We start from the raw sequence: 13214 nt of genomic DNA, 5'->3' as shown, positions 1-13214 counted from the left end.
AAGATGCTAAAATCCTAAAAAGAGCTGATAATGATTTAGGTTCATCACAACAGATGACACCTCTCACATTATCAGTTTAGCCATTTTAAATATGAAAATATAATTAGAGTCTGGTTCTACTTGAAAGTATCTGCCTCTGTCATGTTATAAAACGTCACTAAAACTTTATCAAAAACAGGTTTTCAACATGCAGAGGCCTTCATTAAAATGTTGCTGCTCTCTTCAAACTTTCAACGCGATTAGTTTATATTTTGCTCGTCACGCTGAATCCAACTTATCTGCCCTCCGATGCAAAATAAACCAGAGACATTGTATAAAATATTATTTTTTAACAGAGCACGCTCCCATGACTGTAATGGCCATCCTTGAGAACGAGCCGTCCCCGGACCGACACAGGCGATAAGATACCCAATGAGCGTTAGAAGAACATGCTTCTGGACCAATGAGCATCCCACAGAGCGCACTAACGAGCCAATGAGCATTCTTGGCTTTAACAAAGCAGGAGGTCATGCACGAGAATTAAGCGCGTTATCACACGCACGCATTTATACTCATATATCCACTGCTAGTTTATCATTACACACAGCCTGTCACTTCCAATGATACATGTTAACATGACAGGCCGTGGTGTGTCAGTGTGTGTTTGCATGTGTGTGTTTGTGTGTGTGTGATGGAGTTGTGTAGTCAAGTCACATAACATCTATCTCTGTAACACGATCGGAGATTGAAGCAAAGAATCGCTTTTTCATATAGTACTCACACACCGCTGCTAGCAATCACATACACATGCACACACATACAAACACACACACACATACACACACTAGTAATTTGTTTGTTTCACATGTATGGAGGCATTTGGTTCTGCTCTGCTGTCCCTAATGCCTCCAAACACATCATTATCTGACTTATATAGGCCTGGGAGTGTGTGTGTGAGGATGTGTTTGAATTTGCTACTGTTTGTGTGCGTGTGTGTGCAAGTGTGTGTGTGCTAAGAGAAAAACAGTTGATTATCGAGTTCAACAGGCGAAACACTGTTTACCCTGAGAGACACAAAGCGAGAGAGATACAGAAAGAGAGAGACGAGAGCTCGGGGTGAGTAGAGGGGGATGATTTAGGAACAGGGAGGAGAAAAATGGGAGTCGTGGAGAGATGGAGTGAGAGTTGGAGGAGCAGACCGATGAAAAAGAAAAGCAGGGATGGAGGGATGGTTAGAGGGAGAGGGAGGGATAGACGTTCAGACAAAGAAGTGAGATGACAAGCCAGGCCTGCAGGGCGCAAAGTAATGAAATTCAGTGGTATATTCCTCTAAGCCATGACACCCAGACAAATCACAGTCCGCCTGTTGTTGTAGCAGGGGCAACAACTCGACTTCAGAAACATGGATTGCAGCTATTTGCCAGCTGGAGTGATAAAGTCTAATCATGGCCACAGAAAAAAGCGTATAGCACAAAATTCAAAGAGTCGACATTAGCGGAAGCTGATCCAGAGAATCAGGGGTGGGAGGGAGGGAGGGAGGGAGGTGAACATCCCAGCAGGACGCACGCTCTCACCAGACGCACATCCAGGGGATATTTTTCATAGATCATAAAACTGGGTCTGTTTATATATTCGAAGTCTGTCCCGACGCTGTAGCCTCATGTCAGCTTTAATGCATTTCCCTGTCGTTGCTTTGCTTTAGATTGTAAAAGTGGTGGGAATAGTGGGAAATATTAATGTTAATGCAGTGCGGGACAAACACCAAGTCAGACGTGCAGCTTATTAATGTGCAATCAGTTACTATTGAGACTTGGGGCCGGTCTAATTGTTGGTGCAACACCTTCACCGTAACAAAAAGCAGTTTTCTCCATGACCAACATCACAGTCCAAACAGCTGAGTGCTGCAGAATTAGCTAGTCGCTCACTGTGGCATTTTTTTTTTCTCCTGCCAGATGGAGCGGATTCAAATCAAGCTTGTTGCAGGATGACAGTGACACGTCTTTCACATGTACACAACATCTGCCCAATTTAATACAAACCACAACGGTCTCCAAAATCATGTCATGTTTGAGAACATAAAGAATTGATTACATTGTGTTATAGAGGTGTTATTCAACTCTGAGGCAGCTGTCTGTCTGCTGACTGTGTCTTATTATATTACTGTTAAATTTAATTTGTTTTAGTAAGTTTACCCAGCAATTCAATTTTTATTTTGACAGGTGGTATATGTGAAGTAAATATGTACTTCTGTCCATTTGAATCTATGTTAGGGATATTTAAGATTCTGCCACAAACACAGCCATATTGCACAAATATTTATACAGGCAGCTCATTAAGTTTTATTTATTATAAGATGTACATACTGTATAATGCTTTTTATTTCTCTACTGTACCTTAATATTTTATCGTATTTCCTTACTGTAAGTTTTTCTAAGTTATATATACATTTTTGTATTAATATTTATTGTCTTATGCTCTTACTTTTGTGTTGTTTCCTTGCACCAATCTGTATTGTATCCAAATTTAATCATACTTGTGCAATGGCAATACAAGATATTCAGTCCAGTTCAATTACTCAATAACATAAGCACCCAGTCAGTCATTTTTCCTCATCAAGACAATGGGTCAATTATCTTGTCTTTTGATAGAAGTGTCATGTGTTTGCATCTAACCTTGTTTCCCAGGAACAGTGCAGGTGCGTTCCAGTAGTAGGCGGAGCCGAGGTCATTCACAACATCGGAGTGTCGGACGCTCAGATACGGAGGCGTCTCTCTGTGCACGGTCCAAACTCTCCCTCCCGTATCTCCGACCAGGTGCCAGCCCGTCAGCGTGGTCTCCTACAGAATCAACATCCAGGAAGAAGTTAAAGATTTACTTTGAGCTCCATCTCCTGAGAAAACAGCCTTTTTTATTCTTCTTCTCATATTCAGTATTAATAGGCTCAGAAACACAGTTCACAGTGTCTCATTCCAGAGTACACAAAGTGGGCTGCTTAAAATTCAACACCCAGAAATTGTGTGTGGAGTAATATAGAGAAAATCGCACACGGCTCTGGCCATTGTGTGAAGGGGTTTTAAAATCACACCTTCCTCTCTGCTGCAGAAAAGTACAGGGAGCGTTCAAGATTCCTCCATCAAAGTTTTATTCTTTAAAAAAAAAAAAAGAGTTAATTTTAGTGTTTATTTGGAGGCAAACAGAACTGACCTTTAGTTTTCACATTCACATTCATCGGATTATTTTTATCCAAGCACAGAGGTTGCTCTCTGTCCGCGTCACCAGTCATATTCAATGTGGACATAATCTGCCCATCTGATTCTGTTCTGTTTAGCTGCTCTCCACCACTGTACATAACAATGGACCAACTGTTTCAATAGATTTGTCCCTCCACCGCAAAAACTTGGCATCTCTCTCTTTGTGTCCAGTCAGTGTCTCGATGATGATGACGCGGCTCTGCTCTGTTCGGCCATTTGGGCTTTACTGCTCTCCCTCCCCTCCTGCTGAATCCTGCAAAGCTGCTTGGCTTCACTGGGCAGCGCCCTCAGCAGCACGGCCTATTGTGCCAAATGGGTGTATAAACAAACAATAAAACGATCCCCCTAGTCGGTTAGTTTCTCTGACAAAGAGGAGAGCAATGCCATTTTCTCAAAATGAAAACGTTAAAGCGTTTGATTAGTCAAGTCAATGTTACTGACTTCACTGCATAAAGAAGAGCACCTTTTATCCTTCAACACTCAGTTATCTGAAAAAATAACTCACAAAAAGCTGCTTTATAAGGAAGAAGACTAAAATCCTTTAGCAATTCAATCTCTTAAGGTTAATTTTATATACACATGTACAGTGTCATGTATTATATTTATGATCTATATATCCTCATTTAATTTGAATTTATTAAAGGATAGCCCCTTGAGATGTAGCATCTCATTTTCAAGGGGGTCCCTAGACAGACATATACATAGAGCAGATAACAACAATACACTACATTATATTATAGACATACTGTAACATGACAAATACAGACATCTTGCTCACACACTCCCACACACCACCCCTACCCACATAAATCTAACATACAGAGTAGAGATATTGAATAACATAGTAGGAATAACGAAATAACGAAAATGGATAAAGAAAATAAAACAATTAATTAATTAATTCAAAACATGAGCAATTTGTTTTAAAGCAGATATCAGTGGAATGTTTTTGTTAATATAAGTCCTAAATAGTCCTATTTTCCGTCAGCAATCACTTACATGAAGTATTTCAGCCTAAACACGAGTCTCTCCGTCACTCTGCTCTGCTGTAACCCGAGGAGAAAATTTTCCTTGTGGGATACAAGTGTTATCCAATGAGGAGAGAGAACGGCATGAAGGGCTGTGTGTGCAGCCAAGGGATGCGCGTGAATGTGGTGACGTAGCACGAGGACCAATTGATGCCTGACAAGGGCGGGGGCTGCTAACTCATGGTGCGTTCAAAGAAACTCGTACTTTGTGTTTTTCCTTCCTGTGAAGTCATACCAGTTCGATCTGGTACGAGTTCACGGGTCGGAAGTTACGAGTGGCCGTTATAGGGAACTTTCACAGACAACAGGATGGTAAAAACACGAGCTACGGGTTACCTGGAACGCTACCAAGTCGTAGTTGTGACTTGAAGCTGTAACTTACGGTTTCAAAAGCCTGCCTTGAACGCAGCATTAGCTGAAACGGCCGTGAAGCTGATATCTGCTTTAAGATTAAGATTTAAGATTTTTAAGTATAGTGACATCCTGAAACAATGAAAAGAGGTAATAGAAAGCAAAGAACCAATCAGTTGGTTTGGATTTTAATGGCTCATTCCTTATTAAAGGCAAAGTGTTTTCTTTCTATAAACTCAAATTTGAACTGACCTTGTTTTCACAGTTTAACAGATAAAAGCAAAATGTCAGAGATGTGATATTTTCTCATGTATAACTGAATGTATGTGTAGCATACTGTACGTTAAAACCTACTATACAGTACTATATGTTTACGTTCAAAGGTTGTATACATCTGTCACATGTCAGCCAGGAAGTCTTGCAACTGACACCTAGAAAGAGTTTTTTTTTTTTGCTCTCAACTCCACAAGGAGTGTGTGTGTATATGTGTGTGTGTGTGTGTGAGGGAGAGATAGACAGAGCCAGACACACATCTGTCGTTGCAATTAACCTGACCTTGGCTTCCCCTTTTACACACACACACACACACATACACACACACACACTATCGGTGTCTAAATCAGAGCTGTCATCCTGTCAGTGTCTCCTCTCCCCTCCTCTCCCACCCCGCCTGTCAGTCAAAAACTGTTTTCCTCTCTTCACCTCTCTCCTCCTTCTTGCCTCTTGTCTTGTCTCCACCCTTCCCCTCTCCAGTCTTCTCTCTTTTCCTTTTTACACTATTCTCCTTTGCCTTCACCTCAGCTCAGCTCAGCTCAGCTCCATCCCACCACCTCCCCTGTCTTCAGCGTCGACTTGGCAAAGATTTGTCTTTGCTTTAACACTCTGGCACCGTGCTGCTACTCACTGCTGCAGGTCGGTGGAACACTGATTCTGTTTTATTCATTTCCAGATGTCGTCAACGTTTCACTACTCTGAACTCGGGGCCTGATTAATGAATCATATCATTATTATATCTGCAGGATATTTATCAAACTGCACCAGGAGCAGTTTGCCTGTCATCTGAAAAAAGCATCTTCTGGGTCCATCCCTGTGTGTGCATGTATTTAAAGGAGCAACATCATAATAATAATAATAAGAGGAGCAGATACTGTAGGAGCAATTCATGCTCCAATGAATGACCAACAACCAGATGCAGGAAACATACGCAGGTAAAAGACTGCTGATGTTGATTCAACCACAAACATGTCAGCAGGCTGTGAATCTGCTGCTCAGTCACAAACCCTCTGCAGGCTGGGTCCTGATTGATTTGAAATGATTTGCATCAGCTACAACCGCATGAAGCAGTAAAAACACTTTGTGTGAAATGTGTGTTTTCATTTAGGTTAACCGCTGCCAAAAAAGTTGGTGACCACCAGGCAGAAACACTTTGACTTTCCTGCTCTGCGACGATTGGATGCTCACTTTTATTGTTGTTTATCTTGAGCTTTCCGCTGTGCGTATCCACGGGGCTGAAGAAGACACAATTAAACTTTGGGCCCAAACAGTGAAGGATCCTAAAAGCTTATTGAACTGAGAGACCCCCCACTCCCATGTATTTCTCCTCTTTTTTTCCTTCTTCCTTCTTTCTCTCCATTTGTCGCCTGCTGGACCTGATTCCTGTTGTTTTTTCTTTTAGTTTAATCTCTGTTCTGCTCTTTACTTTGACCTATTGTATTTTCATTGTTCTTTAAAAAAAATGTAATCACAAAAAAATCAGATCACATCTTATCAGCCGTACAAATATCCCCCATAGAATAATGACTACTCCAGCAGAGTAGGGTATGTATGTAGGTGCAGTATAAGGCACTGAGAGCCTCCCTACTTCTAGCAGAGGTCAACACTGTCAATAATATGAAAAATACCAAAAGTTGGACTTGACAAAAATGATTTGAAAACACAGAAACGGCCAAAAGTTGAATCAGGGACAACAGGAATTGGTTGTTGACATTTCACCAAAGGCTGACTACACACCAGACAATTTTCAAATCTTTACCAGTTTTAAAAATGTGGGAGACAAGTAAAGAGTCACGAGGACGGTCAGGCTATCAACAAGCTTTAAGAGCATCCTTTATGTGTTTCTGTTTCCTCCGGTGGCCTCGGGCCTTGCAGACACATTATCAGCTCGGCTCTGTTAAGTCGCGGCGGCTTGTGTTCTCTCTTGGATAACCGTGACCTGGGTGACTGAGCATCTTCACAGACATTTGAACAGTTGAACAGACCAAGACCGTTTTCACCTTCACACACACACAGAGATCTGTTCACTGCAGTAATTCCACTAAATTTCATCTAGTTTAGAAATTGCTCCTTTTTAAAATGCTGGTACGTATGACTGGACCAAAATGGCACCCGCCGCAAAAAGTGGGCAGTGTAATTTGTGTCAAGTACTTGAAGCTGACTCCTTAAGGCTGTGGTGGACAGGAATGATGCATTTAAGCATCAATTTGAGTTTTAAGGATTAAAGGGACAACGAGGAGTTTTTTTGGGGGGTTATAAAAAAGTCTCATATTAATGTGGATGAATCTACGCTACCCACACTTGTTAATGGGTCCATTTTCGATAAATATATCGTTTTGTCTTTATCGTTATTTTGTTATTATTATTAGTGGTCGGCTCGCCCAGAATTTCCTACTTTCGGTTTCGCAGACGCTGCCCGGCGGGTCATGGTAATAACGCCGCCAAATCGCCGTTTATGGTCGGAACTACGACGGTATCTGATCGTCTTCGAACCTCCGATTTTCATTCTTGATCAATGAAAACATTCTTGGCAAATGTTTTCACTTTTGTCCGTCTTGTGCCGGTCCAAGAATTTCACCGTGTGCGTGGAGGCTCATGGGAAATGTAGTGTGAAAACACTTCGCTTTCCAAAACTCCTCGTTGTCCCTTTAAGACGAGAAAACTCTCAATTTTCAACCCAAATAAAACAAGTATGTGTGTGTGTGTGTGTGTGTGTGTGTGTGTGTGTGTGTGTGTGTGTGTGTGTGTGTGTGTGTGTGTGTGTGTGTGTGTGTGTGCGCACGGCAGGAGCCTACGTTCTGATAGGACCAGGTGGAGGCGGAGCACTGACTGGAGACGCCCATGCAGGAGCACTTTTCGCAGCCACGTCGATTGTCACCTTGGAGATTGTAAAATCCCAGTTTACAGCGGTCGCAGTTTTCTCCCTCTACATTTTCCTACAGGAGAAAGTCAAACAGAGTGGGGGAGAGAAGAAGAGAGGAGAGAGGGAGAGAGAGACAGAGAGAGAGATGAAGGATGCAGCAAAGTTTATGGGCTGCCCTCGAACTGACGTTATGAGCACAAGCCATGTTATTGCAGTGTTAATGTGGTGAAGATAATGATGACAGGGCTAGAAAGGTTAGCGCAGAGTACTTGTCATTATTCGTGTGCTTATACTGTACGCCTGTGTGTGTGAGTATGTGTGTGTGTGTGTGTGTGTGTGTGTTAGTGTGTGTACCTTGCAAATGCAGGGTGTTATACATGGGTCATCGTTCATGCTTCCTTCCACACTGCAGTTACAGCGCTGACAGGACGGGTAGCCCATATATCCCACAGCGCACCTGGAGACAAATGAGTTTAATAAAAAAAATAAAAATAAAATATTAATGATAATAATAATAATAAAGATGAAAGTGATGAGAGGTCCGACTCTCTGGTTGTGACCTCGCACCATGCGTGACATGTACGTCCATAAAGTCTCACAGGAAACAACCCCCTCATTAACAGAGAGAGTGAACCGGAGCAAGTGCATTTTTAGAAGAAGTGATTTTAAAGATGATGCTCGCTCGTGCTGCTGCTGGCGATCTAAAGGGCAGGTCGTTAAAAAGTTGGAGGAAAAAAAGTTGTATCAGCTTTGAGGCTGGATTCACATTAAAACCTACAGTGAGCGATATCAACGGGGAAGCAACAAGCAAGACAAGGATGACACAACAGCTGATCGACAAATGAAAGAGGAACTTGTTGTCTTTATTTCCTTTGATTGACACGTTGGGATTTCTACTTAATACTGAGAATAACAAGATTTGTCTTAATGAGCTCTGGCTGCGTTCAGGTCCTTTAGGGATTCAAGTATGTGAACAATATTCTTAGAAGAGGACAAAAAAGTTTATCTTAAAGATTTATACATTTAGTGACCTCTTCATATACATGTAGTCTAAGGTACAAACTAAGTGTCATAATCTATTATAATAAATAACATCAAAGATCCTAATGGAAACTTTCTGGCAATTTCCAAACACTAATTGGAACCGACAACAGCTGAAAGGTTCTGCTCACCTGTCACAATGTGTCTCTATCTCTTTGTGTATGTGTGTTTATGTGTGTGTATGTGTGTGCGTGTCTCTCACCTGTCACATCGCAGACCCCCAAAACCCTCCTTACACCGGCATGACCCTGCTGGCTGGGCTGTCAATCAAACACAGAGACACACAAACACATGAGACACACAAGACACACAAGACACACACGTTTAAAAATAAAAAAATAAAAAATAAAAAAAACACAACAGTGTGAGTGGATCAGAGTGGGTCTCTCTTTGAAGTAGCTCGCACCTAAAATAGCTCCACTTTCTAGACATGAAAACAGTAAAACAAAACAAAGGGAAGTAAAATTATCTCTAATATAAATAGTTATTCTGTTATTCTGCTACAGACAGTTTTCAATAACAGAGGCGTCAGTGCTCACAGCTGAACTTGACTAACCCCAACCCCATAGGAAATCAAGCCGGACTGAGTTGATGAAATATTGGAGCTACTGAAGGAGCTCTTTGAAATGAATTAAAATGTGAAACGTGTGCCTGCATCCACAATAAACTAGTGTACGTGTGTCTAATGAGGGGTTGGAATGACGCATCTTTAAAGGACATGCGTGATATGACCACAAAGACAGACAGACACAGGGAGGAAATGAAGAGATGAGGTGTGTGTGTTTGTATGTGTGTTTGTGTGTTTGCATACTGAGCGTAGCCTGGCTTGAATCAGCGACACACGCTTGGCTGAGGGAACCAAGTGGGTCACATGAGCAGGGGATGCAGGGATCCTCCTCCTCGGCATTCACCTGGACAGGTAGAGACAAACAGAATTAAAGGGATAGTTCAACATTTTGGCAAATTGGCCCATTGCCATAATCTCTATAGTTTTAGCAGTGGGTTCGTTACCTTTAATTGTCGGTGCAAGCTATTTTTAGAACGGCAGCGCAGAGCCGCGAGCTGCTCAGAGCTACGCTACGGAGGCTCATGGGATTTCTTGGTTTCCCTCACCAACCTCATCAAATACACAATCCAACAACTCCAAAATGCTCTGGTGGACAAGTTGTGACCTGCACATTCACCACGCTATGAGATAATAACGGAACGTTATGAGACAGAGTTGTTTTAGAGGCAAATGCAGAGACTACTTGCTGAAACACTGTCCCTAAAGGCAACACGCATCAGCAGTTTTGCATGAATTTACCTCTAAAACAACTCTGTCTCGTAACGTTCGGTTATTATTTCATAGCGTGGTGAATGTGCAGATCACAACTTGTCCCTGTGTATTTGATGAGTTTGATGAGGGAAACCAAGAAATCCCATGAGTCTCTGTAGCGTAGCTCTGAGCAGCTCACGGCTCTGCTCCGCCATTCTAAAAATAGCTTGCATCGACAAATAAAGGTAACGAACCTACTGCTATAATAGCGACTATGGCAATGGGCCAATTTGTTTAAGTATCCCTTTAATATTCACACAATCATGATGACGCACAGAGAAGTGTGTGTGTGTGTGTGCGTGGCCCACACCTCGGTGGGTCTGTAGTATCCATCCACGCAGGTCTGACAGTTGATGCCTGCGGTGTTGTCACGGCAACTGATGCAAACGCCACCGCCTCTGTGGTTGCCGTGGACGTCCAGGCTGAGCGATGAGTCCGCCACCGTTTGATTGAAGTAGCACTCCTCTGCTTTGCCGTGGCAGTTACACTCTGAAAACAAACAAACACACAACACACACACACACACATATAGAAACTCAGCACTGTTTGATGGGATTGCCAGGACCCGCCCCCGCCCCTCTGCATCCCAATACTTAGCATGAAGCAAAGACGACCGCTTTTTTTTTATTTATTTTTTTTAATCCATTTACCTCCTCCACATTAAGAGCTTAGCAAAAACAGCCAATCCTGTAGTGAGGACAGTTCCCTGAGGTTCACACACTGACCATGAGCAGCGTTTTATCTCTTTGGTTCCAGAAAGAAAAAGTGGGTCCATCCTTTCATTTATCGTGTCTGTTTCCTACGGTGGTTAGTTGGAGCCCTGTTTCCTGCTAAAGCTTAGCATTAAACTTTACAAATAAGAGGAAAGTGTTTGCTTTGAATTTTGAGGAGAAGTTTGGGTTTTGCTACAGGAAAAATCTCCTACTCAAACATTTGTAACTCCAGGACATGAGCGTCTGCTTCTATGTGGACAACCCATACATGTACAGTAACTCTCACAGCTCAGATTCAGGACCAACACTGCATATGATTCTGTTTCTCAAGATTTAAAATCTTAAATCTGGAAATTTGATAATAAATACCTTTTTTAAAAAGTTTTTCTTTTGCGGGTTTTAATCTTTGAATTCAGGGTATATTTATAAATTGATCATGGATGTCTCTTTTATGCCTCAGTTAGTCATAAATTCATAATAAACATGCTACATTGGATGGAAATAAGACCAATATGCACTAGTGTGTACCAGTATTATTAGTATGTCAGTGGCTCAACATGCTTCTTCACCAACACATTACTCAACACATCACTTCTCAAGTTTGTGTGATACATGAAAAAAAGTTTCCCGTTTTAAGATGTTTGTTTGGAGATGGAGGACTTGTTCTGGGTTTAAGTCCATTTCAGGAGAAGCCAACAAACAACATCATTATTATTAATAAGTAATATTATTATTGAATTTAAAATATCTATAAAACATTCAGAGGACACTGAATTGCACGTAATTACATGTAATTAACCAACTTATTTTAAGCTTTATTGTCAATTAAAATGATCTTACTGCATGGACAAAAAAAATCCATGAGTATTCAGTACATTTTTCCTTAAATTCAGTGTCTTTTCTTGTATTTGTGCTATATTTTAGCCATTTTTTGCAGTGTATTACTGTTGTGGGTAGAGGGGAACGAGGATCCCAGATATGTGCAGCTTAACTTGGCAGCTGTTCTGACCAAAACCCTGAAATGTGGTGTTCAGGATACCAGCCTGATGATGAAATACAACACAGGACAGTTCAAACGGTGGATACAGTAATGTAGAGAGACTTGTGAGAAAACACTGCATAATATTTTTCATAAAGTTACATAGTTTTAAAGTAAAAGTTGTGTGTTGCAGCAAACGTTGAACTTAGTTCTACTAGTTTTCAAATTGCAAGCTGATTTTTCCCACAGTGCTTTTGTCTGAACGCAGCATTATGCGCTTTTTTCATCGGAAGGAAATAATGGTTTCTCTGGGGTTTTTTTTTTTTTTTGTTCATGAAATGTCTCCAGTTGTGGTGGTAGTGGTTGTGTTGTGTTTGAAATGTCACTGCCAATCACAGAATCTGTGAGCTAGCGAAGCTGGACACCTCTGTCTGACTGGTACTTCAAAAAGGACTGTGTCATTGTTCTCCGCTCTGATTGGTGGAATAACAGCGGTGGGAAGGCCACTTTTATCCTCAGATTATTTCGGGGGTTGGTGGCAGCGCTGCTAACCTGTGAAGTGGATTTCAGTCGGAGGCTTCCTGTCCCCTGCGTCAAATCACATTTTACTCTAATTAGCCGCTTTATTATTGCCGAACCCCTTCACACTCAGCAAGGACGAGGGCTGAATCTGTCACAACTGGCTCCTATACCATTGTGCACAATCAGGACCTTTAAAAGGATAGTTCAAATTTAACTCATTATCTACTCACCCTCATGTCGACTAAAGTTTCAGAGTTATCCGTGGCTTCTCTGAGTTACAGGGGGTCTCAGCGTAGCAGTGCATGTCCATATAACGGTTGCAAATGGATACCAACTGTCTTCGTAACAAAAAGACACACCAAAAAACATCCAAATACCTCCATGCTGCTCGTATGTAATGTCTGTCTTGTGTTGAAGCCCCGAAATGCGAAATTGTTCCGAAAATTTTTTAATAAGTCTATATTTCAAGCTTGTTTGTAGCGGAAGCTCCTCTTCCTGGTCCGTCCAAATCTTGCGCGATTTGCGCCGGCGTCAGTTCAGGGCTTCAACACAAGTAGGACATTACATACGAGCAGCATGGAGGTATTTGGATGTTTTTTGGTGTGTCTTTCTGTTACGAAGACAGTTGGTATCCATTTGCAACCGTTATATGGACATGCACTGCTACGCCGAGACCCCCTGTAACTCAGAGAAGCCACGGAGGACTCTGAAACTTCTCCCAGCACTTAGTCGACATGAGGATGAGTAGATAATGAGTGCAATTTGAATTTTGGGTGAACTATCCCTTAAATGTCTTATCTTGCTGCTGCGTCATTGTAGAGGCCACTGAGAGAGACTACAGAGGAGGTGTGAAATAAAATGAAGATTACATGTTGTAACCCTAGTTTTATGGTGAC

At 41.7% G+C, this 13214-nt stretch overlaps 1 protein-coding gene across 1 annotated transcript in view; it reads right to left on the bottom strand.

The window, feature by feature from the left end:
- Positions 1–13214, bottom strand: part of lama2 (laminin, alpha 2) — a 195573-nt gene that overhangs the window by 120096 nt on the left and 62263 nt on the right. Inside the window, exons 9-14 of the mRNA XM_084000340.1 lie at positions 10415–10593; positions 9598–9697; positions 8989–9046; positions 8100–8202; positions 7678–7818; positions 2652–2816 (exon numbers count right to left, since the gene is read on the bottom strand). Coding sequence (XP_083856466.1) covers positions 2652–2816; positions 7678–7818; positions 8100–8202; positions 8989–9046; positions 9598–9697; positions 10415–10593 — 746 coding nt within the window. The remainder of the gene's footprint in view (positions 1–2651; positions 2817–7677; positions 7819–8099; positions 8203–8988; positions 9047–9597; positions 9698–10414; positions 10594–13214) is intronic.

Source organism: Trachurus trachurus (genome assembly GCF_905171665.1).
Source record: "Trachurus trachurus genome assembly, chromosome: 24".
NCBI lineage: Eukaryota > Metazoa > Chordata > Actinopteri > Carangiformes > Carangidae > Trachurus > Trachurus trachurus.
The sequence above is the reverse complement of the archived record's forward strand: the minus strand, read 5'-3'. Positions and strand labels throughout refer to the sequence as shown.